Source organism: Gadus macrocephalus, chromosome 6 (genome assembly GCF_031168955.1).
Source record: "Gadus macrocephalus chromosome 6, ASM3116895v1".
NCBI lineage: Eukaryota > Metazoa > Chordata > Actinopteri > Gadiformes > Gadidae > Gadus > Gadus macrocephalus.
The window spans coordinates 18720107-18747463 of record NC_082387.1 but is presented as its reverse complement, the minus strand read 5'-3'; the positions used below and the strand labels follow the sequence as shown (position 1 = coordinate 18747463).

The following is a 27357-nucleotide window of genomic DNA, read 5'->3' as shown; positions in this document are numbered from 1 at the left end:
GTCATGTTCATACTGTGTGTGTGTGTGTGTGTGTGTGTGTGTGTGTGTGTGTGTGTGTGTGTGTGTGTGTGTGTGTGTGTGTGTGTGTGTGTGTGTGTGTGTGTGTGTGTGTGTGTTTCTGGTGTAGGTACGCTGGGAGAAACATCCAGACGGTAAATATAATCAATGTATCTGGTCTGGTGTGCAGAGACCAGTTTATTGCCATTGACCGCAGGATCAATAGATGATGAGTGTAGTCCCTCAGGCCACTCTTTAGAGGATGGGGGTGGGACTCTGGGTGTGTGATCGATCTGAAAACAGATTATATTCAGTGGGAGTTTCTGTAGATGTGCCCAATAACGTCCAGTGTCACGTTATGAACGGCTAATCATTCCTTCCTATGCGACTCGTAAAAAAGGCTAAAAAATGATGTCAACCAAGTTTGTAACTTAAATTTGAATAACATTCATTATTTAGTCAGAATATTGAAATATTAGCCTATAAACCTCACAATCAATGGTTATTATTGTTTTGGATGCTTGGTCTCAGATAACCAGGCTTCAGACTAGTTACCTTTCTAACTAAAGCTATAAACGATATTCGATCTCTTAACATTGAAACAAAATGCAGTATTTTTTTTCTTGTTATAATGCTATCCTATTTATATATAATTGTTTTTGCAAATGGCAATAAACATATTATATTATTATTCCCTGGAGTACAAAAGCGTAATGAGCGTTTATCTGCTAATTAGGATGTGAAAACAGGGAGAAGCACTCATTCCAGTAGAAAGAGTTAAATGGATTTGCCGCTGTTGGTACATACGTTCTAAGGTGAGTTTGTGTGTGGGGGTGTTTTCCCCATTATTAATGGAAAAAAAAAATCTGCATATATAGAAAAAACATAATCTGCTCTCTCACTCTCTTTCACACATACACACACCCGCTAAACACACCTTTATCTCTTCTCCGTTGAATAAGTCTGCGGCACTTTCCATATTCCATGGTAGGGATTATTACAGCTTACCCACAATCCCCTGCAGCTGATTATCCAGTATGTTGACAGGACAGAGTTGTGCTATCGGCACTGAGCAGCAGCAGACTGTGTGTGTGTGTGTGTGTGTTTTGTGTGTGTGTTTTGTGTGTGTGTGTGTGTGTGTGTGTGTTTGTATTTCTAAGTGTGTTTCTGTGTGTATGTGTGTGTGTGTGTGTGTGTGTGTGTGTGTGTGTGTGTGTGTGTGTGTGTGTGTGTGTGTGTGTGTGTGTGTGTGTGTGTGTGTGTGTGTGTGTATGTGTGCACGTGTGTGTGAGTGAGTGTATTTCTGTTAGTGTATGTGTGTTTATGTTTGTTTGTGTGTGTGTTCTTGCATGTGGGTACCTATGGGTGGATATTTTTGTGTATAGTTGTATGCGTGTGTGTGTGTGTGGCAGGTGTTTCCGGTTGATACCTGCAGCTCCAGCCGGGCTGATCACCTCAGTGGGGTGCATCTCCTTGGGAGAAGACATCTCTAAGCTCATTAACACACTGACACACACTCTCACTCTCTCTCAAACACATACACGATGCTAAGCACACTGACTATCACGCCCTCTCTTTCAAACAAAAATACGCATGCACACACACACACGATGGTAAGCAAACACCGCTCTGTCACACACACACACACACACAAAAATACGCACGCACACACAATACTAGTCACAAAAATGCAAGATGCTGTGACAGAACGAGTTCACTGAGGAGGTGAAAATAGGTTGAAAGAAAGTGCAATCGTGAGAGGTACGCTTTTAATGAATTTGACAGCCAGGAAACAAAACAAAAGGAAAATACAAAATAACTTTAGAAGGTTACATTTTTCGCATTTAAAAAAACAAATAGATGATACAGGAAGGATAAGGATAAGTGGAGGGCACAGACCTATCTAGAGCGCCAGACACAGAAGAGACAAACAAACAGAGAGACAGACTTTAGGATCAACAGATGGGACAAAAGACTATGTGATGTAACCCTCCGAGTTACATCACTTCCTGGTCTTTGAATCTGTTCCTCAAGCAACAATGGCCTCCAAATTGTGAACACGCATTCACACTGAGATCTGTCCCGTTTTACAGGGGTACAAGCGTACTCACTTCCTCAGTACAGCAGATAAACAGCGAGGGAGGGGGGAAGGCACTTTTTAGTGTTGCGGAGGGATGAAATAGGATTAGGGATTTGGGAGGTTTAGGAGGAAATATATCTCGTCCGTGTATGGGAGGGAGGGACGATCAAATGCTGTTAATCAGTGCTTAAACCAAAATAAATAAATACCCTTAATACCCTGGAAAGTCTAGAAAATGTGTGTGACCCATCTTGTTCATTCTGTCATCGAGACAACTGTAATTCCCACATTATCACCTAATACTGTGGACACTCACCCATTCCCGGACAATTCTTGCAGTGCGGCAGGGCCTTTCGAAAGAGGATGCTGACATCAGTGCAGCCCGTTGTCATGCAGGGGTGAACTTGGTCTGCAACAATGTGGAGGTTGGTGGTGGTACGTGTCAAAATAACCATCTACATGAATGCCATGACCAGAGGTTTTTCCAACAGCACATCACACCGTCTCCGACGACCTGCCTACTTCCCACCAGTTCTGACACTCAAATACCCGTTGTAGGGGCCGTTTGGTCTGCTGCTACTCAGCCCCAAATGCAGCAAGCCGCGATGGCCTGTGTGTTCCGACACCTTTTTAACATTTTTCGGTTATTTGTGCCACAGAAGCTGTTCAGCGGTGTCGACCACGTGGACCAATGAGCCTTCAGCGCCCATGAACCCGTCCCTTGCCTTCTCTGGACAACTGGCGGTAGGTACTGACTGCCGTGTAACGGGACACCATACAAGACCTGCTGTTTGGCAGGTATTCCGACCCAGTCGTCCTGCGTTACAAGATCCACCTGGTCAAAGTAGCTCGGATTTTTAAGCCTGCCAATTTGTCCTGCTTCCAATGGATCAAAATCAAAACTGACTGCAAGTAGTTGACAAGCAGTTTGCTTGCTGCCTAATATATCCCAGCCGTTGACCGGTGCCATTGTGAGGTTATTGACCTTACCTATCAGAGGAATTCCGGCAGCAACTCATTGGTATATATTTCTTGCATATAAGCAAATTAAATATTGAACAAATCCCATTGATATAATCACATTCACCTAAACATATAATATATGTAATAAATAACAAACCAAGTTTGTTATTGTAGAAATTAAAGAAATTATTAAACATTAAAGATTTATATTATAATCATGTATTTTTGCACTTTCCTGACTGGGAGTCGATGTTTAGTCAGTTATTCATTAAAAAAAAACCTCAGTTCACAAAAGCAACACAAAATATGATGAATAAATGTCCAGTATAAGCTCCGTAAAACCTGTAGAAGCCGGAAAGAGGTAATTTCAAAGACACCATTGAAATGTATTTATCACCCAACAAATGATTCCACACAACAGTTAAAAAACCCAAACATTTATTGTCTACACTTTAAAACCATTTGTCATCTAGCATTAAGACCTTTAGTGTTCTCATGGCAAGATTGATCTTTTCCTTGTAAAACGCATACAAAAAAAAGTTCATTTCTATCGCAAGTAAGTGATAAGAAAAAGAAAACTATACACTTTATACATATATCGAACAAACGACCAACCAATTATAAAAACATAACAAAAATAGCCAAGTCATGAAATCAACAAAGTGAAGACTTTTGATTCAGACCGTCTTCAAGTTGAAACAGTTTTCATCTGGCACTATGCGCCATTTCACCAAAGGAACGGACTCGGAATCCATCATATGTTCAAATTGATTTCTTACGAAAATATTATAGAAAAGAAAGCAATGGTCGACCTGCAATAGAATTCAGTTTGCCAGACACTAGTTTAAAAAAAAAAAAAGTTTATTTGGTAAACAAGCTAGATTAGTGAAAGGATTTAAATGACTCCATTCCCACAAATTGGTTGTCATTTTCAATAATGAAATTCACAATATCTAACCAAGTTGTGTGAGAAGCTAAAAAGCATTTTAAATCTGGGCTTCGCTTGTGAGGCAGGTAAGACATTCTGTGTTTCAAAGGCAGGTTTGGGCTCAATTCTGGATTTGTTAATTTAGTCTAAATAAAGTTCATATAGTAAATTATGAGTAATTAAGACTGAAGGATAAATACATTTTGCATTCAATCTATTACAACCTGTACACTTCTTGTATCAACATTTTAACTAAACATGGATACATACAGTTGCCATACTAGATTCATTAATGTTAAATGTCATTAAGGAGGCCAAAGTAAAATTTAAGTCAGCACTCAAGAGGGCCTTACATAAGAGATTGTATATGTTATACTATCTGACCAATCATGGTTATTCTTCTCATACTATCTGACCAATCATTTCGTTTTATTCTGAAGACTGAACGTAAAGAAAATAAATTGAAATGTTATTTGGAATGAATTTCAAGTGATCAAGTCAGACTAGCTAGGATGACTTAAGACGACAGTAGTTTAAACAGCATTTCAGAAAATAAAATAGTTATGTCTTGCCTCAAGGTCTAGCTTACCTCGTGGCTAAAAGTTCAAAAACTGTTTTGCAGACATAAACAAAAAGAAAATCATACCTTAAATAAAAATAATTCTGAAGTTGATTCTAAAAGAAAGGAGTTTCTAAAATAGGGGGAGTGGGTACAATTATACAACCGTTAGTGAATAATACGTTTCCTTACAGGAAAATCCAACAGTGCAGCAAGGCCTATGTTAAGACATTCCACCCTGACATGGATCAACTGATATTTAAAGTGGCATCTCAAGGGGTAATCCAACAGCGACACACAGTATGTGAGATGAGAGCGAAATACGGCATCATCAGCCCGCTTCCACATGGAGGGAAAGGCAAACAAGCCGTTCACAGAAAACAACACCAGCATGATAATTAGATGCCAGCCCGCATTTAGGCCTGCACCACGTACGGAACAAATGTGTGTCCGATGAGCACTATTCAGCAGCTTGAGGTCACATGGTCAGAATCAGGGTCAGTGAGGTCACCATCTGCACATTGTCACTCATTATATTGACGTCTTTCAAGCTGAGAGCGCTCTCTCTCTTTCTCGCTCTCTCTCTCGCTCTCTTTCTCGCTCAGTTTCACAGTTGAGATAAGAGATCCCGTAGTGGACGTCGAGTCACCCGCTGTAAGCGTCACATTCGGTCCAGCACAGTGTCCCTGGCTAAAAAACACCGAGCTCTGTAGATTAGTCCTGGTACATTTCCACGTCGGCGGACGAACATCCTAAAATTATTCCCTCCCAGGTTTGGACCCGAAAAAAATGGATTCTAAAAAGTCCTTGGACGTGTCCAGACAACCATACGCTTATTCCTGCGAGGTCGGAGATAGGAGTTAAAAAAAAAGTCTCTACTCCTGTTGAATTGTGGGAAAATCCCCCATGAAACATTGGGTTGGGTGGACCAAAGAAAAAAGAAAAAAATGAGAAACGGAGGTTTCACGGTGTAAAACTCTAGTAGATAACTTCATAGACGGTGGCCTTCTTGTCCCCTGAGCCAGTGACAATGTACTTGTCATCCACTGAGATGTCGCAGCTCAGCACCGACGAAGACTCCTTGGACTGGTGAGGAGGAGCGGGAACACAAAACTAGTGTTAGTTAACAGGAGAAACCAGCCGATGAAGCTCTAAACATACGTTACAGAACTAGATAATAAGGTTGATTCTGGTTCATCAAGCAAAGGTGTTATCTTAACGAATATGCTTTGAAAAAGGTCAGTGTCAAACTGGGTCAGAGTAGAAATAGTTGGAGAATGGGCCTGGGTTGGGCTTCACCACCCAGCTCAACAGGGAAACAATGGCAATGCGTTGTTCTGACCTGGAATATGCTGGCACCGTACGGCGTTCTCCATGCGTTCAGTAGGTTGTCTTTTCCAGTGCTCACGAACCATTTACCTGGAGATGCGAAGTGTACAAAGGAAAACACAAATCAAATTAGTTTTTAACGCCATGATTTGAACAACATACATCGAGAGACAGAGACCAAGATAGAGACACAGAGAGAGCGAGAGAAAGCTAGAGACCAGGAGAGAGAGAGACACAGAGAGAGCGAGAGAAAGCTAGAGACCAGGAGAGAGAGAGACAAAGAAACAGAGAGAGAGAAAGCTAGAGACTAGGAGAGAGAGAGAGAGAAAGCTAGAGACTAGGAGAGAAAGCTAGAGACTAGGAGAGAGAGAGAGAAAGCTAGAGACTAGGAGAGAGAAAGAGAGAGAAAGAGAAAGAGAAAGAAAGAGAGAGAGAGAGAGAGAGCGAGATGACAGGTCTCACGGCGTTGAGGGGAGCCAGGGTTGACTCACCGCAGGAGGCAAACTGCAGGGAGAGGACGCAGCTCTCGTGGAGGTGCAGCTGGTACTTGTCAGGCTTGGTGACGTGGAGGACCTCCACGTTGCTGCTCTCCATGCCCACGGCCAGCCACTCTCCGGTCGGACAGTAGCCCAGAGAGAAGATCTGCACAGGGGGAAAAACATAGATGTCACCCCATACAGCGAGGCAACGTCGTTTACCACCGTCAGGACATGACACTGCTGCTGGGGGAAGTTCTTGGGCGAGTTGACCTAACGAGTTCTTGCCTCATTTGTGTTTTGTTATTTATTTGGGTTTACTCTACACAGGGTGCGGTCGCAGATTGTCTTTTAGCTCGAGCTACTGCTGATGAGACAGCAGCCAGAGTCTGGTGGAGGGTTACCTGGGAGGTGAAGTCGTGCTGCTGGAGCTGCCGTCCCTCCCGCAGGTCCCAGGACCGGACCGTGTTGTCCAGGCCCCCGGTCCACAGCTTGGTGCCGTCGTTGGAGATGTCTATACAGCTGGCCCCGTCCGTGTGTCCCTGGAACTGCCTGCATGCAGAACATAAGACAAGCACTGTTTAGATATATACGTACATAGAAAGACATGGATACATCAATAAATACGAGGTGTAAATATTACTATTGGTGCCAAACTAAACCTAGTCAACATTTGTATAATTGCACATCATTTTTTTGTTGAACTGTTCAACACTTAGCTTTTTCTCGACTTCTCACAAAATCATGATTTTGGTTTAAGCCGTTGTACAAATCATAAGCGCCAGGAGACAATGCTGTCCAGGCAGGCAGAGTGTTAGCATCCTCGTCGGGTCCACGGACGCCAGCAGGGGAGAAGAAGGCTTAGAGTCTCACCTGACCAGCGTCTGGTTGTGGAGGTCCCACACGGCGATGTTCCCGTCACTGCAGCAGGAGAAGCACACCTTGGAGTCAGGGCTGATGGCCAGGGCGTAGCACGCCGGCGCCGACGACGTAAGCTCCGCCTTGATCCTGGGAGTGGGCGTGGCCAGGTCCCAGATGGACAGAGTGCTGGCCTCGCCGCCCACGATGAGCGTGCGGCCGTCGGGTAGGAGACGGCAGGAGCGGATGTAGTTATCCCGGTTCTAAGGAACACAGGGGACCAACCAGATCCGTGTTACCCCTATGAAACACATTCAGGGTTTCTTCTCTTTTTAGCTCGTCATTGTCCAGCTCGTGGAGGTTCATATTTCACCGTCAGTAGCGGCTGTCCTAACCTTCTTTGAAAGAGTAGCATGATGGACACTTTTTTATCAATGATTCAGAACCAAATTCAGTGAGGTGTGTTATAACCCTCAATGTACACGCAGTCAGGATCAATCAGGAATATCCCAACAATTGTATTGCCTATTCGTCCCAAATAAAACATGCCCCCACCGATCCCGGGGCCGCGCGGTGTGGCCGACAAAGACGGGGCCCTCAGAGCAATGCTGCACTGCACTGGCTGGCGCCCTTGTGTATTTTTCCCATCCCGAAGCAAGACAGACACACAAATAATTGTGATTTTGAAAGTGTCATTTTAAATGCATCTCCTCACCAGACAGTCGAGCTGGGAGACGGGGCTCTTGTTGCCGGGGTGACTGATGTCCCAGACCTTGACGCAGCCCTTGCCGCCCGTATAGACGTGGCGGGTGGGGTTGCTGATGGTGACTGCGCACACCACCTCGCCGTGGTTCAGCGTATTGATCTGACGGGCGTGGCGAGGGATGCCCGGGCCCACCAGAGCGTCCGGTGGGAACGGGACGGGCTGCATCTGGCCGTCGGCCGCCACGTGGAAGGAGTACGCCCTGAGTGAGTGAGTGAGTGAGTGAGTGAGTGAGTGAGTGAGTGAGTGAGTGAGTGAGTGAGTGAGAGAGATTGTTTAGATAACTGTACTTCAGAATCACTAACTAGCCATTTGATAACCAATAAAAAACAAACAAACATGAAAAAAATAAAAACATGAGGTCACAAACAAAACACACTCACGGTTTGCCTCCAGGGATGCCGGTCAGACTGGGTGGTAGTCCAGCCACCCGCATGTGGGAATGGGGGTCGAAGCCGACCTTTAAAACAAATCATTTCCAGGTTCAAATACACTTGCCGTCAACGTCTGTTAGTCTAAGACAAACGGGCACCGTAACAGGATAGGAACGCACACATTGTCATCAGGGAAACAAATCAAACAGACTCCCATAAACACACAGGCACTTGTTTGTTCTTGGGAGTTCAATGAGTCTATTTCAGCAAACAGCGTTCTGAGCCGTCTAACACCAGCGCCACAAATGGCCTCAATAACCGCAGTGCAGAGACGTCAAAAATAAAGAGTTGACCACAGACACAGCCGTGATGCCGTAGCAACCCAGGAAGCCTCGCCTAGGAGGTGGACAGACAGCTTATTGCTACGCCACGCTGGACAGACGCCGCCGTTCTGAAGGCTCATGATGGGAGGCTGGTGCTCCTCAACAAGCAACACCTGCCTGCTGATCATCTCCCAGCTGCAGCAGATTAGAGCTTGTTCGCGGCCCTTAAAGACATGCTGTTCCGCCGCAGATGTGACTAAGCCAACCGCAGGCACCTGCCTGGGACTATAGACTCAGAGTATATAGACTCTGCATATAGACACAGGCCGTGTCCAAATATTTGACAATATTTGGTTATGTCACCGGAAGCTAGTTTAAGACCAACACAGTCCAACAAACAGATAAGGTAAAGTATTCATATTTATGACTATTGTGCATCAATAATTAACAGATCAATTAAAATCTTGTAAAATAAAAAAGGACCCATATAAGGAAAGGGGCATAATGTTGAGACCCGTCAACAGGTTGTTGATCTCAGCAACGAGATCAAGGAGTGCTGAAGACACGAGAGCAGCGCCCGAGCACCCGGTGGTTGCTAGGGGAAACAAAGGGGGGAGGGTCTCACCATGGGGGAGCGGCCGTACGCTGCGACGGCGGCGGCCGCAGCGGCGGCGCTCATCTGAGGCGACATGTTGTGCAGTCCGGCGGCGTAGGCGGCCGCGCCCGCCAGGTCCCCGTTCATCCCCACCCCGTGGGGCAGCATACCGAACGCACCCGGGTACGGCCCGGTCACGGCCATAGGGGTCCGCAGGCCCGCGGCTAGGGGGAGGGAGGAGGGGGGAGGGAGGAGGGTAGAATGGGGGAGGGGGGGAGGGAGGAGAGAAGAGGAAGGAGAGATGAGGTAGGAGGGAGGAGATGGAGCATTGAACATTGCATCAAACAGACCTATAATCGTCAGAAAAACACTCAAACACACTTAATCAAAAAGGCCAGTCTACGCTACATTTGTTTCAAATTGTTCATAAGGTGCCCAATTTCTGAAGAGGCAACAACAATAAATCAAACAAAGTAGTGTCAAAGTTACGTATATTCTAAAAAAAAGCATTGTTTAGCAAAATGTTGGTAAATACACAAGACACAAATGTTCCCTTTTGAAGTTATTCGTTGCACATTTCCGATAAGCACCCAAGACATTAGTTAGCAAATAAGACATGTTTAAAAAGCATGTGTGAGTAAGGCTTACTTGGTGGGTGGGGCATTTCCATGGAGGGGGGTTTTGATAGGCTGGGCCGTAACCCAGGGGTGGAGCTTGGTCCAGGGGTGGAGTCTCCTCTTGGTGTGGGTGTGGTCGATTTTAACCCTGGCGTGCCTGCCTTGTCACGCTGCCAGGAAAAACAGTGGCAAAAGAAACGGTTTCTGTATTAGAACAGCTGAAGGTTCCCAACCCCACTCAAACAGCTTCTCTTTATATGTTTTATGTACGCTTTTTTACAGATAGACAACATGCTTCACAACTTCTGACTTCTGGTATATCTGCAAACTAGTCTTTTTCTATTTACTATTTAGTCCTTTAGCAGGTGCTTTATCCAACGTGACCTGAATTCAGTGCAGAGAAGTCATTGAAGAGCAGATATGGGTTAAGGATCTTGCTCAAGGAATCCTTAGGGTTAAGCTGCAGACAATAAAAAAATCGTATAAAGAAATGCTAAAATATGATCGCAATTGCCCCACTAAATTGGTCTCTTGGGCTGCATGATTATCACCAAAATCATAATTACGATTACTTTACAGAGATATTGCGATTATGATTATTCAGTTCCATTAACAGGTAATTGATTAAATTAGTATTCTGTGGCACCTACTGTATATATACAAAACAGAAATAACGCATTAATTGCAATGTGGTAACATTTATTATTGGGCAACAGGTGCTCTAAAGGGGATCCAGTCAAGGTGGTCTTTTACCATGGCCATCTCTTTGGACTTGAGGGAGGACGAGCTGGCCGAGGAGGCCGTGGAGGCCGGGCTGCAGGGGTCCTTCTTCAGGGTGCGTCCCTTCTCCAGGCCGTTCTCCCTGGGAGAGGGAAGAGGCGTGCCCCGGGGTGACGACGGGTCCTGGGGGAGAAGGAATTGTTCATCTCAACCTCTTAGTGTGTAAACTCCCAAGCATGGTAGTTAACTATCCTTCTTTGTGTCTGTGTCTGTGTTCATTTGCTCTTTTCCCCCCCCAACCATTGCACTTTAAAGTACAACATAAGAAAGTACAGAAAATCAATGGGTACAAAAAGATGTGTCAGTTTGCACAGGACAAAAAGCTAATAAAAGAAGCCACGGTAGAATAGTACAGGAAGCTAATAAAAAGGGGTCGACTAGCATGAAAAGCTAATAGAAGATGTATAATAGCAAACAGGGCTAATCACGGATGCTCAGATCGAACACACACACACACACACACACACACACACACACACACACACACACACACACACACACACACACACACACACACACACACACACACACACACACACACACACACACACACACACACACACACACACACACACACACACACACACTATGGAGCAGCAGAAATGGCCAGTCCGGAGCAATCCGATGAAACGTTGGAATTTTTTGTAGTATTCGGGAGATGTTCCACAGCCTTTGCAACCAAGCAAATTAAAATTGAGTTGGAAGTATATCAGGGCCTTGAATGGGCAGTTCAACCATTTAACACCATTTTGTCTAGTCTTAAATTTAAAAAGGCCCTGTATTTGGTTCCATCTATAGTAATTAAAAAAAATTGTCGTTCAATTGTTCTTATTATCTTATGTAGGCTATAGTGAATTATCGTCTTTTAGAAATGATGCATGGTGCATGCATAGTGAGCCGTACTGCTCTTTAGCCCGGCAGTGGTTGCTTTGGTTTCAGTTTCTTCATAATCTACATGGCCTAAATAAGATATTGAAATTTGTTTCCGTCCAATATATAGCAGTTGCTGACTACTCATACTTCCTCAGCTCTTAATCACATCCTCAATTCTGTCAAGAAAATGTACTTTCCATGCTATAAATAGCAAATCAATAAATAATGCTACACAATAAACAGTCATTTTAAATGGAAGATCACCATTCCCACCCTGTGATCGGCCTGATAAAACCGAATCGCGCATCTCTAGGGCCAATACAAAGAAGCGGTAGTCTAGCATGAAAGGCTAATAAAAGATGTGTAATAGCATAAAGGCTTAAAAAAAGAAGCAGAGGACTAGCATAGAGAGCTAATAAAAAGACAAGGTAGAATCACACTTATTAAACAAAGTAGAATAGCACACTAAGCTAATTAAAAGAAGAGTTAGATTCACACAGAACCAAAAGAAAGAAGAGGTAGAACAGCACACAGAGCTGATGCAAAGAATAGGTAGAACAGCACACAGAGCACATACAGAGAAGAGGTAGAACAGCACACAGAGCTCATACAGAGAAGAGGTAGAACAGCACACAGAGCTCATACAGAGAAGAGGTAGAACAGCACACAGAGCTCATACAGAGAAGAGGTAGAACAGCACAAAGAGCTCATACAGAGAAGAGGTAGAATAGCACAAAGAGCTCATACAGAGAAGAGGTAGAACAGCACACAGAGCTCATACAGAGAAGAGGTAGAACAGCACACAGAGCTCATACAGAGAAGAGGTAGAATAGCACAAAGAGCTCATACAGAGAAGAGGTAGAATAAAAGACCACAGTGACTAAAGAGGTAAAATCACATAAAGCAAACTCAAAAAGCAGACATAATATAAACTCAAAGAGCTATGGGGTAGCAAAAAGAGCAACAAAGAGGAGGTGGGAGGGAGCAGCACGCGTACCTCATTAGAGACGTCCACCACCAGGTTATCGTCACTCTTGTCCCCGTCGCTGTCCTGTGAAGGCAGACGGCCACTTAGCACCACCAACACATTTCACATTCCACTTCAAACGCTCCGGCTCTCCCAGCCGTTTACCCAACGCTTAGCATCAGCGCATTAGCTCGGAAAGAACAAAACAAACACGTTATCGTCAAAACATCCTGTGGTGGTTTGTGTTTTCACCCGACTGATGTGATGTTTGAGGTTTTTTAACGGACCCCATGTCCACACACAAACACAGGTTTTGTTTCAAAAGTGTATGCCCAAGGTTGATGAGCACAGATGGTGGTCGACCAAAGTTCTTATTTTCAAATATTATCAGATAAAGCTTGCCTCCCATTTGTTTAAAACTGCATGTGAAATCTTGTTTACACACACACACACACACACACTGGCTGGTGTCTCACATAGTGGCTGGAGTCCTTGTCCTCTACTTTGCGTTTCTTTGAGTCGTTGAGGAAGTCCGGCCCGTTTCGCCGCTTGTCAGAGTTCCTCAGGCTTTCGGGCAGCATGGCGTTACTCTGGAAGAACAGAAGGAAATAAATACACACTGAATAAACCCAAACAACCTCAACTACGTCGTCGTTACTATTTTGACGTTTAGACACCTTTATCCAGGGGGATTTTCAGTGACCTTTTTCCTAAAATAACATGAATGAGCAGGTAGGGCTGCTCAAGTCTCACGGACATGGCGGACGGAACCCGGGAGCAGGTTTTATCTAGTGTTCAACTATCCTAACCACTAGACCGGCCTGGCCTGTGGAAGCAGAGCCCTCACTGTGCATGCGTTGCACGTGAGAGGGAAGGCTTCGGCCCACCAAGCACTCAATGTAAAGCCGTAGTGCTCCGCGTGGAGCAGGTTATAAAAACACGCTATTACTCCCTCCTGGGTTAATGGCACACAGCAGCACTAGCAACCAGGAGCGCCCACACTCAACCACTGCACACTCTCCCTCTCCCTTGACCTCTGTCTCATACACACACACACCGTAAGTTGATGACTACATGGAGTGGCTCTCAGACCCTCTCCTGGGTCCGGCGAGCAGAAAAATCTGCAGTTTGCGCGCATGGGTGCGTGTGTGTGCGTGTGTGTCTGCCCACACATTGTGTAATTGACTGTGAAAGCCGCTGTGTGCAAGTAAGTGTGTAACAGACCGTGTGTTTGTGCGCTCGTTACTTGCGCATCACACAACCCCCTTGCGCGTCACAGGACTGACAACACACACACACACACACACACACACAGACCAACGGATTCTATTGTTAGTGGATTAGAGCTTCATTTTGAGTCCATTATAGTCTTTGCCTGTCAATGAAATGCGCGCACACACACACACACACACACACACACACACACACACACACACACACACACACACACACACACACACACACACACACACACACACACACACACACACACACACACACACACAGGGGAGAGGCTATATGTGTTGGGCTAGCTGAACGGGGTAGAAGCTGGGGGGGGGGGGGTGCAGATGAAAAGAGGTGCGAGATTAGAGGACAGAAAGGATGGAGAGATGCTGTCAAGAGAGGAGAGAAGAAGAATAAGAAGGGCTGGCAGGGGAGGGGACATTCTGCATTCTTCACAATAGTTCCTCCCTTCACGCCCCCCCACTCTCATTGAAAGGGCTTTATTGAACAGAGCAGAGGAGCACTGACCTGTACGACGTAAGCCTCCCCGTGCACCCCCGAGCAGCCCACCCATCCCCCACCTCTTGTCTCTTTAAGCACACACACACAAACACAGGGGCTCCGTGTCATATGACCCTGCTAGCTTAGACACACACACAGACCCCTCCCCTACACCAGCCCCCACCCCCGCTCTCCCTCAGTGGCGGGATATTAAACACAATGAGTCTTTAAGCACACGGATCAGGGGTGGCAGGAGAGAGAGAGAGAGAGTGTGTGTGTGTGTGTGTGTGTGTGTGTGTGTGTGTGTGTGTGTGTGTGTGTGTGTGTGTGTGTGTGTGTGTGTGTGTGTGTGTGTGTGTGTGTGTGTGTGTGTGTGTGTGTGTGTGTGTGTGTGTGTGTGTGTGTGTGTGTGTGTGTGTGTGTGTGTGTGTGTGTGTGTGTGTGTGTGTGTACACGCACACACACGCGGAGGAGCCTGTGTGTGCACGGGCGCCTGCGCATGTGTGTGGTTAATCTGCTCACTGAGGTGTTAAATAGGCACAACAATGTGGGCTGGAGGAGAGAGAGAGAGAGAGAGGACGTGTTTGTGGCGGTGCTGGAGCATGTGTGACTGTGTGATAGCGAGAATGTGTGGTGTAGTGGGTACATGCTACAAGACTCATTTTGAGGACAGAGGAAGGAGGCAAGGCTAACACATAACAACAGATCTGGGGCAGAAGTACCCAGTTGACAGGCTGAAACCACCCACACACACACATACAGCAAAACAGAACAGAATCTCATCCATACAGGCTAGGGGTGGACTGGTCTCGGTCTGTTCATATCGGCTAATCCAACTGTACTTGCATTGCTTTCTTTCCACTGTGTCACCCGGCTAGTTTACTGTCCTCAGCGGACACACACACACACACACACTTTAGAAGGACTGTATAAACCCCCTGCAAGCCTCTGCACAGGCTGGGTGCTGTGGTCTGCTGCCATCATGTGCCCCTCGTACTCAAATGGACAAGCTGCTGTGTTCAGGTGCATGAATATGATGAAACTTAGAACCAGGAGGGTACTCACTGTGCCCGGCTCTCGGTCTGTCGTCACAGGAGACACACACACACGTTCAGGTTGTCAAGTTGTCAGTTGCCCAGAGGAGGAAAAATAAAATAAAAATAAAATAAAATAAATCCCGCCAACCAAAAAAGATTAATCATAAAAAAAAGAAGGAGAAATAATTAGAATTCCAAACCACTGGACATGTTTCAGTATATTTATTAACATAAAAAAATGTATGAACAGCAAACATTACAGATTAGACCAAAAAAAACTTTTGGAATTCTCCAGAACCTTCTCTTCTGAGATAGGGTTGGCTAGGATGGGCTAGGTGTGGGGGTGGGGGGAGGGGGAGATGGGGGGTGGGGATGGGCTGGTTCCCGGGGTGGCTACCGCAGATAGCCTCTGCGTTGCGAGGCGGGTGCGCTTTGCTCACCTCGAAGGTGGTCGGCCCCGGAGGGGTGGGGGTGAGGCTCGGAGGGGTGGGGCTTCTTATCGCCGCCCTCCTTCACCGCCAGGTGGTGGGTGGGCATGGCTCCCAGGGCCCCCGACAGCGCCAGGAGGCCCGCCGAGCCCCCCAGCTGAGAGGGATGCAGCCCGGCAGGGTGGGGCGTGAGGGGCACGGAGGCGGCGCCGCCGGCCGCGGCGTGGGCGTGGGAGAGGTGCTGCTGTGGAGGAAGAGGAGGGGAGAGGGGGCGTTAGTCGGGTCGCTGACCAACATGACCTCCGGGGTCGATGTGTCTGGTGCACTCTGCTCTACCACCACCTCCACTATAATATTACAATGATTTCTACAAAGTCACTTTTTTGGTACAGGGCAGGTAAGGCTTGGGCATCCTGTTAAGGGATGCCTACAGCGAGACTAGTGACAACCCAGTCACCTTTGATTTCATCCGTAGCACCATCATCCTGCACCATTTGACTTGTTTTGATTGTTTAAAATAGGGTTGAGCTAACGTTTAAAAGAGTACACTTTCAACGTCTGAAAACCAACCCATCGAGTCCCGTGAAGTATCCTCTGTGTATTTATGTTTGCCACTAGTCTTGTGGCTTGGTTGATCATTTAATAGGCATGCAGATATTTGACTGCCGTAAAATGGTCCTAGCATAAAACATTAACAGAGATTTGCACTCAAACAACACAAAAAGCTTCACATGTGATCTGTAGAGCACAATATTGGTTAAAAAATAAATAAAGAAGAGCGGTTCGAGTTTATAGGGCTCCCCACTGGCCCCACACACATACGAAGGTAGTTTGACCTCAAGACTTTGTAGATTTACTTTAGAACCTGATATAAGAGCAGGCTCTCATAACCCCAAAATGAGCATGCTCAACTACACACACGCACTGAGCTGCAGGTCTCTTCGACAGAAGGAGAAGTTCCTTATGTGCACTAGTTTAAAACACCTACAAAAAGCTGCTGTGCTCCAGATAGAGGACAGTGGACGTATCCGCCCCCAGAGACACCCCTCCCCCCCTGCCCCCCCCGCCCCCCCTCTGGGGTCAAACACTAAACAATACTGACAGCTGGGATCACAGCCCAGAACCCTAGGATGGGGTGGAAACGGTGGGAGGGAGTGAGAGCAGAGGGGAGGGGAGGGGAGGGGGTGAGAGAGCAAGAAGGGGTTAGGGGGAGGGGCAGCTGTTGCCTGTAGTTCTAGGCATCATGCAGAATGGAGAGGGACGCAAAGCAAGAGAGGAGGCAGAAGACGACAAACGAGAATTTCTAAAAGTGGGGAAAAGGGATCGGGTAAAATGAGAGGGGGGGGGGGGGGGGAGAGAGAGAGGAAGAGAGGAAGCGGGAGAGTGGCAGAAGGCTGTGGCTGTGTGAGGGGTGCGCTTGGCTGGCAGCCCTGCTCACTCTTTCACACCAAATCAGGCGCTCGCCGGAGCGTGAAATGCCTTTGTGTTCCCAAACATCATTATTGCCTCTTCAGACAGCGGCCCGGGAACCCCGGCCCAGAGACACACCGCGGCCGGGGGGGAGAGCGGGAGGGCCGGGGGGAAGAGAGGGAGGGCCGGGGGGGAGAGAGGGAGGGCCGTTGGGGAGAGAGGGAGGGCCACTGAAGGTCAAGCCGCCGTTTTATCTCACCTAATTGACTATCCTCTCTCTCTCTCTCTCGCTCTGTTTCTCTCCCCCTTTCCAACCCTCGCCCCCACATACACACCAAACCAGCCTGTCTCTACACCCAGAGGCTCAACCACCGCTGTCAAGACTCGCTCTTGCGCAAACACACGCATAGCCACGCGCATACACACAGACACCATTTTCCCAGTTGGCTTGCCCACTAAACAATCAAACATAAAACACACACGTCACACTTGATCACACTGACAAGCATACCCAGAGCTTTGATATACAAGGCATGTACACATACATACACAACTGCATGCCTGTTCTGTTTTCAGAGATAATAGAAATGCATGCTCCGCTTCACACACACACACACAAACTCAAGCGCACACCCTGTTGAGAGTAAATGGAGGGGAAGTATTGGTAGAGGCAAGGAGAGCCCTGGTGCGTCAGAGGGTGTAAGCATAGACTGTGTGTGTGTGTGTGTGTGTGTGTGTGTGTGTGTGTGTGTGTGTGTGTGTGTGTGTGTGTGTGTGTGTGTGTGTGTGTGTGTGTGTGTGTGTGTGTGTGTGTGTGTGTGTGTGTGTGTGTGTGTGTGTGTGTGTGTGTGTGTGTGTGTGTAAGGGGCCAGCATGCTTCATTACACTCATTTAACTCACACAAATGGGGGTGAATGGCAGGCTGGCGTGGGAGACAGAAGGAGGGGTGGGAAGGGATGCCAGGATGCCCCCACCTCCCCGCACACAAACCGAACTCCCATACGCATAACCACCACCCCTTAGCAAACACTCAAATCCGGCAATTAAGACTCAAACAGCAACTGCCACACACACACTTTCTCGAATGTATATCGCTATATGGAATACTATGAGATTAGCTTCCTGGCAAATAAAGTAGTAGAATAAGAACGCAAGGAATTCCATTAGACCAGAAAATGAGAAATATGAACAGGGTCAGGTTGCATCCATGAATCAGGTGGGGCTGGAGACTGTAGTAGCACTTTTATAAAACATAGCTGGGTGTGTATGTGCGTCTACTAAAACCCAGTCTTCCTAACTCCATTCTGAAAGACATAACACACCAGCGGACTCTAGCCACAACAGAGCAGTTGGGAAGGGTCCGCTTGTCTTTTAGACAAACATGGATGCGCCCACGCACACCAACACTTATCTGGTGACGCCTCTCCCTCTATAACTCCATGCCAGACCATCAATAGAGTGGTACCCAGAGTCTTATTAAACTCTGGTTGTCTTGGTACTCTGGTAGCATCATGTACTGACGTAGAAGTCTGACTGTAACTGATATTTGACGTGGATGCGGAGGAACAGCTAATGGAACATAATGGTAAACACGGACGCCAGGTTTATGTTTGCTGACTGAATTCTAAGGATCAAGGTGAAAAACCTGGGGTTTCAAAGTAAAAGCCCTTCTCCTCCTTTATTTATTTGATTTGATCCGACATGTATAACAGCAAGTGGGGCAGGATAGTCCTGAAGAAGGCGTTTCAATACACAGCCGAAGGCTCTGGGTTTGAGACCCAATATTCGAACCCTACCTGTGGGCAGACATGAGGAGAATGCCTAACCCCTAACTGCTCATTAACATCTCAATAGAACTGGTTTAGCTCAAGTTGCTTTGTACCACAACCTAGAAGTGGATACGTCAACCAATTCGCACAACAAGATGCAGCGGTCAACGGAGAAGACCGGCAGTGGAATGTGAAGAGGAGGTAGATGAGGGAATACACACCGTTGGGGGCAGGCCTGGGAGGCCACGCACGCCGATGACAGCGTTAAGCTCCGCCATCGTCACTTGCTTGGCTCGCTCCACAGCTTGGACCACCTGCTGCTGATGCTACACACATACACACGCATCCATGCACACACACAAAGACATATACACGCACAGAGACAGAACAAAAAAAACACAAATATGCTGCTGATCAGTACAGAGTGATGAGGGGCTGCTAGTTAACGATTCAAAATTGAGAGTTTTTCAATTAATTATTGTTGTTATGCCTGAGGTTGCACTATAACCAGTTACTGTGTGGAGAAATTATTGCGATTTTTTATTAATTCATTCTAGCAGCCAGCCAGGCTACATTTCACATTTTTTTTTGTTTCCACGCATTAAAAAAAGATTCAAAGCAACACCACGTCATGAGCAGAGGCTGGCAGAGACAACAAGACACAAGTATTAATTAATTATAAGCACACCCGTCCAATGCGCACGCACACACAAACACACACACCCAGGTAAACTGTGCCCACATACACACCGTCCACAGCACACACACACACACACACACACACACACACACACAGCCCTGTCCACTTTGCGTGTACAGAAAAACACACACACACCCGTCCACACACACACACACACACTTACACACTTACCTCCTGAGAGAGGAAGGGAATGACTTGGGCACAGATGGTGTTTAGTCTCTTGGCAATCTCAGTCTGAGGGAGAAAAACACAGATAGAAGAGCGAGATGGGGAGGAATATGAACAGCGAGGGAGGAAGGGGGAGAGAGGAAGAAAAACAGAGGGAGAAAGCGAGAGGGGTTTATGTTTAATGCATGAATTACAGTCAATTCTCAGTATTATAAGCTGAGACAGGAAATCTCATTTACAGTACATAAAGGCCTCAACACACAACGCAACCTTGACAAAAAAAATCGACAAGAAACCCAAGAAACTGCAAATCCATCGTCTCAGCCACTCAAGTCATCCCGATTATAATTAGAAATCCTTCTTTCTAAAACCCAACACTTTCAGTTCGGGTTTCAGTACCTCGCCCGGTCTACCTCCCTCCCTCCTTCTCTCCCTTTTGGTTTCTCTTCCCATCAGTGCTTCAAAATAATCTCATCACTTCCTAATTTCATCTGCCCCTACTTGCCTCCTCTTATAGTATCCATGCCAACACATCCGCCTACACCCCCCCCCCCCCCCCCCCACCAAACCCCGGAGGTGGCTACAATTGGCGGAAACTAGATAGCCCCTTGGTGGAGTCAAATCAGATAACAAGACTCCTATTACACATCATCCAATCAAATTGATACGAGGAGGGTCATGGCAAAGAGGGAATCAAAGTCGTGAAACGTAATAATGCCTCTTCGGGCGGCAGTGCACTCAGGTATGTATGTGTGCACACACACACACACACACACACACACACACACACACACACACACACACACACACACACACACACACACACACACACACACACACACACACACACACACACACACACACACACACACACACGAGAGAAGTTAGAACCTCTGTCAAACCTAGTGGGCCCATGTGTCCTTTGAGTGCATTATGATAGTTCTGATGTGTTCTGTAGACAAGTTTACCCTGGACTGCTTTAATAAAATGACCTGCATGTAACCTATTGATTTGTGTAGACCTATTGGCCATAAGATGGCTACATAAATTGGGACAAATAATATGAATATCAAAGAAAATTATATCAGTTGGCATACCTTTTGCAGCCATCTATTTAGTATTAATTTATGGTTTATTTGATACAGACAGATACATTGTACATAGACAAACAGGTCATCTATCTTTCATAGCATTTATAGCGGATGCTCATTTTGAAGCCCGGTCTCCACACTGGGCCAACCAGATAAATTCAGGAGCATCCTGTTAACTGAGAAAGATAACCTACGGTCACACTCAGAAACCTATGTAAGCTAACCGTGTATAACACTGCTAGGGGTCAAGGCATAGGTGGGAGGCTTAGGCGCACTATACCACAGATTACCAAACCCAGACGAACCCAAACCTAGTGGGTCAATTAGAAGAGCAATTCCAGCAAAATCTTGTCCTATTGAAGACTATTCCAGAAATCCAGTTGTAAGCCGATAATTAGGCTTGTGGATTAGGACGTCTGAGAATAGGGTGACCCACTACCAAAGGGTCAGCTCAGCTAAATGGACTAAGCTAACAGATCCATGATAACAGGGCTAACATGATACAAACAAACTGAGAACCATTGAGGCTGTAACCCACGTGAGTGAGGCGAGGGCAGACTTGTGCTTTGGAAGTACATAAAACACACCACAAAAAAAGGTAGCCAGCACTTTTAAAATTCAGATTGGGCTGGATTGATTCAGACACAGGGTCGACATGGTCCTTCTACAACAGAACTGTGGTCAATTGGGTGGGGGTCACATTCAAATAAGTGTCTAGTAGTTCTAGCAGAATAAAAAACCACCATACACATCCATATTGCTCACAGACTGAAGGGCCTGAAAATCCAATACAATTATCAGTATTGTACTCACTGAAGGTGATACATATGGACGTAAATATAAAAGCATTCTGCTTTTAATTTTGAAAAAGAAAAAAAAATGAAAAATGTACTAACAAATACTAGCAAGCCTCACATTACACATAAGTGGTGTACACCCCCAGACTTTTTTTGTGACCCTCCTTCCCAGCAGGAGTTGGGTGGTTATTCTGTATTCCCTATGCCCACCCCCCACCACAGACAACAGAGAGCAGAAGCTTGTTGCTCTGACAACTACAGATCCAAGCAGATAAAGAAAGACAAAGTATTTAGAATACAGACAAAGAGGGGCAGAGAGCGAGAGGGGGACAGTGTGAGAAAGAAGAACGGTGCAAAGGAGGCCAGCACCTCCACCCTTCAGTGGGGCAGCCGGGCCGATCCACCTCCAATTTCCTGTAGTTTAACCGGTCGATCGCGACGGTAATTACTAGTAAATGCTCTGAGCTCTGCAATGCTCACATGGGGAAATCTATGTGTGGATGTGTGCGCGAGAGTAGTGCTTTTCCCTCCCACCGTTTTGTGTGTACACACCTGATGTACTGTACCGGTATGTTTTCTTACTCAGTGTGTACACATCTGAGATGTTTGACTTTCGAAAAGTGTGAGAAGGGTGTGTGCCCATGTCTCCCTGCCTGACAGAGTCAGTCTCCTCTGCCGTCCCTCTTCTCCCGGCAGCTTCCTCGATAAAGGGCCTCTCTGCGATCAATTCCTCTGCCCTCCCTAGCCTTGCCCCTCTAATGTAATAAAGCAGGCCGCTCCCCCAGACAGCACCAATCAATCTATATAGCCATTCATCCTGCCTCTGGGCTCAGCCGGCCAGCCCTAACCAGGGAAATGGGAGACACAGGCCCATCTCTCTCACACACACACACACACACACACACACACACACACACACACACACACACACACACACACACACACACACACACACACACACACACACACACACACACACACACACACACACACACACACACACACACACACACGATTGAAGGAGAACAGGGACGAAGAGGCCGGAGTTCGTAAACCCTACAATCAAAGAGTCACAGACCAGGAGGGCGGAGCCTACGGAGAGCAGAACGTACCTGTTTGTGCATCTCTATGTTGAGCCCGTAGGACATCTCATAGTACTGCAGAGAGAGGGACAGGAGGATTATTTGGGAGGGCAATTGAAAACAGGAAAACCGCAAAGGATTCAAGCAAGGGCAAATCTATTTAAAAATTGCTTCAGCAAACACAACCCCAACCCCATCTTCCTGTGTAGGTGACATGCACGTTGATACAAGACAAAGTGGATTACACAGAAGACTGAGTGAGGGGTCTTATCAACCATGCTATACAAACATTGGATTTTACACTACAAATGTCAGTAAAGGGAGGATTGTCCCTCTCTCTGGCCTATAATTAGATCATCCATTTTTGTGTAAATGTGCGCCGTTTGTCTAACAGTCAATGGTCATTGAGGCTGATAGATGTGACAAATTATCCAACGATCGATGGAAGGACATGCGACTCTCTGAACAGATCAGATTTTATTGGCTACTTGGACTATTTAAGAGGCGCTGTGCTGAATGTTGCTGTGCACACTAAGATTACAAGAAAAGAGGAATACATTTACAAGAGACTACGGCACAGGACCACTCCATAAAATTAGCATATCTCTTCTCCCATGAAGAAAACGATGTGCATATTGGTTGTTCGCAGGTGTGTGTGTTGGTTGGTTCCTTGTGTGTATTGGTTGTTCGTGTATGTGCGCGTCTGTGTGTGTGTTTCATGGGAGCCATGCAATAGCAGGTGACAGCTTGTTATGATTTAATTAGGTATTCAGCGTGGCCCAGGTTAGCATCTAAAGTAGTATTACGACTGGCACCGTATTCAGCTTTACCCCACATCGGAAACAAACGTACTATAAAAGAAAAGTTGCCAGGATCTGAGATTGAGTTCATACACAATCCAATCTTTGTTTTAATTATTTGTTTTTCCAACCCTTAATGTTTTGATTGCTTAGGATATTTCAGGCAATGATGCGATGCAACGACTATAAAAACTGAGTAGTTGATTGTGATCTTAACTTCAGACTTACCATGACATAGTGTCTCTGCATCTCTGTCTTCTCACTAGCAAGCTTCTCACACTCCAACTTCAAACTGAGAGAAGGTTACAGAAAAAGATCAACATCAAAATAAAATGAAATAAGGACTCAGGTTAGTAAAGAACAAAGTCTTACTTGCATTCATCGCATAAACCAGTAAACCGATAAATGCTACTGATATGTAGCATTACCATATGCATAACCATATCAGAATGTTTGTGTAGAAAAAGCTTCTCTTGTATTGAAGAATGAACAAACTATGGTGATAAGGGGGAACACTTCCTGGGTAGCAAAGGTCAGCATCCATAGTTTCGCACACATAGCAGTAGCAACTAGAGGAGATTGGCTGATACTGGATATCGTCATGCGTTAGGCAATTCTTTTTTTTTTTTTTTTCATAACAGCGGTGTGTGACCATGTCAGTCCATGTAAATGAACACCACAATGGATGCACATAGGGTAAACTAAAAGTACCCCAAGCGGGCCACACTCGCAGGCAGGCCAACAAATGACACAAGGCCACAGAAGAATTTATAGTTTCTGAAGAAGACAGACAGGCCGTGAACAGGCTCCCAAGAGGGTACAACCAGCAGATTGCTACCGCAACTCATAATTACCAGCCATACGACAATGGTCGGGCATTGCCGCAGCAGGCAACGGGAATACATCTCACACAGGCATTCAAATATTCAAAGCATGGTCTGCTGTGGGTGAGCAGAGTCTATGCGAGTTTGCACAAGCCAGTAGAAAAAACTCTTCCTCTCTCTCTCTCAATAAAGAGTGATTTATGAAAATCTGGGCCCACACCACCCTTGCTTCTGCTCATTGCTGTTGTATGGACCTGCCACAGCGAGAGTCATAAAGTACTCCTATGGCGTGTGTTACTCATGAGAACACAATTAGCTCATTTAGGCAAACAGGTCAATGAGGCCAAGAAAAACTATTATTATGGCAATTATGGTTTCATGTGCATTCATTTTTTGTGTATTCACCTGTGGTACTGCGCCTGCAGAAACTGAAACTCCTCCTTGATCCGGTCCAGTGACTCGGGGATTGTGAACTTGAAGGGCTGCCCTGGAGGCTGGTGAGGCGTCTGACACACACACACACACACACACACACACACACACACACACACACACACACACACACACACACACACACACACACACACACACACACACACACACACACACACACACACACACACACACACACACACACACACACGATTGGTTCAGCAACATCCACAACATGTTTAATTATAAGGTCTCTGTTGCATCTACTTTGCTCTGTGACACCAGCCTCACGCGAAATGTCAACAACTTTAATTAGAGGCGATTATTAAACAGCGTAGGCCAACAACAATCAATCCCCACTCCATTGCCAAGTGCACTTGCATGCAGTAATTATCAAGGGAGCGCATAATGTGAACATGTGATTGGGCTAATGGCAGTAGACGTAGAAAAAACAAGCAGCTACGGTAAAACAAAGACTATATTAAGACTTTAAGTCACAAAAGCATGATGCACGACATGGGACCACAAAATAAGTGCTTACAATATTGGAAAAACAAACAACAAGAATAAAAACTAGATGTAAATATTACCGGGTGTCGGCCCTGAGGGAACATCTTTATCACCGAGGATGTGCCCGTTTCTTGATATTACCCTTCTTACGGGATCAGAACAAGGATCAGGTTTTGTTCTAGATAAGTGGAAATCTATCCATCGTTATTGGATCAGCTTGGAATATGAACGCTCTTTACTTGAAAAACCAGAGTGACCCGGCGGTGCTCCGTCCGACTTGGCCAGGCGTCCTAAATGATTCCCAACTCCCCCCAGCCCCCTTCTCTGGAGCTCGGCTCCTTTCTTTCACTTGCTCGCTCTTCGCGCTCCGGCAAGCGTACGGTCGTAAATCAACCGGAAAAACACGGGAAACGGGTCATTAGCTCGGAGGAGCATCAGCCAGGTGAGAACGGAACAGAGAAGCAACCTTTAGTATAACATATGTGTGGCTCGGGGCTGGCTTCGTGCTGGGTTCTCGTAAACGATCCACGGTAATCCGAAAAAGTAGTGAACAAAACAAACACCAAAAAAGCTGAAATCACCAGGCCCGGAAGCAGACTACGGTGAGACCGCCACGAAGCGGTTAGAACATCGTTTCAGCGCACGAGAAACAAATCCACACAAGTTAATTGCTCTCAAGAGTTCCCACTTGACTCGTTGTGGTTGTCCCGGTGGTTAAATGCTTGACCAAAAAAGCTTCCCAACTACCGAGCAAGTATGTTCAAAAACTCGCCGACCCCAAAGACGGTCCTTAAAAGACGGAAATGCAAGTTTTGACAACAACAAACCACGGTCGCGGCGGCAACAGTGCGTCCTCGAGCTCGGTTTTACCTCACTAGCAACTTTCTCACGCGGTGGTTTCGCTCTCCCCAGCTAACCAAAACGGAGAACCCGCCCACAAAACCACCATAGACCAATCATAGCCGCTGTTCCACGTGGGCTAATGATGCAATTTATAGCTTTGACCAATAGACATCCAGCATTGTATTCAGATCTGTTGATCCGAAGAGCTAGACGGATTGTAGCCAATCAACGCTTCGCAACAGCTTACGTTCGGGATGCAACGGGCGCGAAGTATGGGAAGAATGGTAAATCTCACATGTCAATCAAAGAAACGTGGGGGTTTTACAAATGCGCGCGCATGTATACACACGTTTGCACATGTGCGCGAATCTACACACCCTCTCAGACAAATGCACATACCGAATGTGAATCTTCCTCACAAGTGCCACAACAAATAATCTCAAGTCTCTCTCTCTCTCTCTCTCTCTCTCTCTCTCTCTCTCTCTCTCTCTCTCTCTCTCTCTCTCTCTCTCTCTCTCTCTCTCTCTCTCTCTCTCTCTCTCTCTCTCTCTCTCTCTCTCTCTCTCTCTCTCTCGCTCCTTCTCTCGCTCCTTCTCTCTCGTATTCGTATTCAAATTAAAGCTGCTGTATTTGCATGGGAAACAAAAGTTTACATAGAAAAGCAAATTAATAATACCGGTACAATAAGGGGGGAAAAAATGCGATATCAATAATGAAATATTGATGCCTTTTTCACACATAGAAAACACTGGCTGTATTATTCCACCAAGCAGATATTAAAACTTCTTTATATTTGGAATGATTCAATAAATATGTCGACGATTGGATTTGAGTTTCTGTAAACTGATGTCTGTATACTAATTAGCAGGTGGTTAGAGAGGGTGTGGGGAGTCCCACGTGGCTAAGTTTGCAGTAGGTGCACACAGCAGAGGACAGGTCCAACATTTGGTACCAGACATCCAAAGGACCTAAACCAACACCAACCTCACCGTAATAAATCAGATTCCAGAGGAGCCTGTGGTTAACTGGACCTCAAACAACTGCTAGGTCAGATACTGGTGTGCTTGGGGGCTTGGAGGCGTGTGTGTGTTAGGAGGGAGCGAGAGAGTGTGTGTGTGTGTGTGTGTGTGTGTGTGTGTGTGTGTGTGTGTGTGTGTGTGTGTGTGTGTGTGTGTGTGTGTGTGTGTGTGTGTGTGTGTGTGTGTGTGTGTGTGTGTGTGTGTGTGTGTGTGTGTAGTCTGTAGTCAGTCTATGAGCCA

General features: G+C 46.2%; 1 protein-coding gene across 4 annotated transcripts; it reads right to left on the bottom strand.

The window, feature by feature from the left end:
* Positions 1-3461: 3461 nt before the first annotated feature.
* LOC132459862 (transducin-like enhancer protein 1) lies at positions 3462-26214 on the bottom strand. Of its 4 annotated transcripts, none has more exons than XM_060054700.1 (20): positions 25336-26214; positions 24719-24807; positions 23718-23781; positions 22720-22764; positions 19723-19785; positions 19073-19177; positions 15685-15913; positions 15273-15289; positions 12959-13072; positions 12513-12566; positions 10616-10765; positions 9894-10032; positions 9276-9469; positions 8337-8413; positions 7906-8155; positions 7206-7453; positions 6737-6884; positions 6348-6498; positions 5870-5946; positions 3462-5613 (listed from the first exon to the last, which is right to left on the bottom strand). In XM_060054700.1, exons 1-20 carry the CDS (start codon positions 25357-25359, stop codon positions 5506-5508), a joined length of 2346 nt encoding a protein of 781 aa, XP_059910683.1. In that variant the 5' UTR covers positions 25360-26214; the 3' UTR covers positions 3462-5505. The 4 variants fall into 4 exon arrangements, with proteins under 4 accessions (XP_059910683.1, XP_059910682.1, XP_059910680.1 ...); XM_060054699.1 differs by having other exon boundaries at positions 15685-15916; positions 25336-26179; XM_060054697.1 differs by having other exon boundaries at positions 15685-15916; positions 24719-24819; positions 25336-26178.
* Between the last annotated feature and the right edge of the window lie 1143 nt (positions 26215-27357).

Coding starts and splice junctions, on each gene's coding strand:
- LOC132459862 (XM_060054697.1), bottom strand. CDS start 25,359: ATGTTCCCTCAGGGCCGACACCCG. Junction 10,766..12,512: donor TGGTGGACGTCTCTAATGAG/GTACGCGTGCTG, acceptor CTTCTCCCCCAG/GACCCGTCGTCACCCCGGGG. Junction 7,454..7,905: donor TCTCCCAGCTCGACTGTCTG/GTGAGGAGATGC, acceptor TGTGTTCCTTAG/AACCGGGATAACTACATCCG.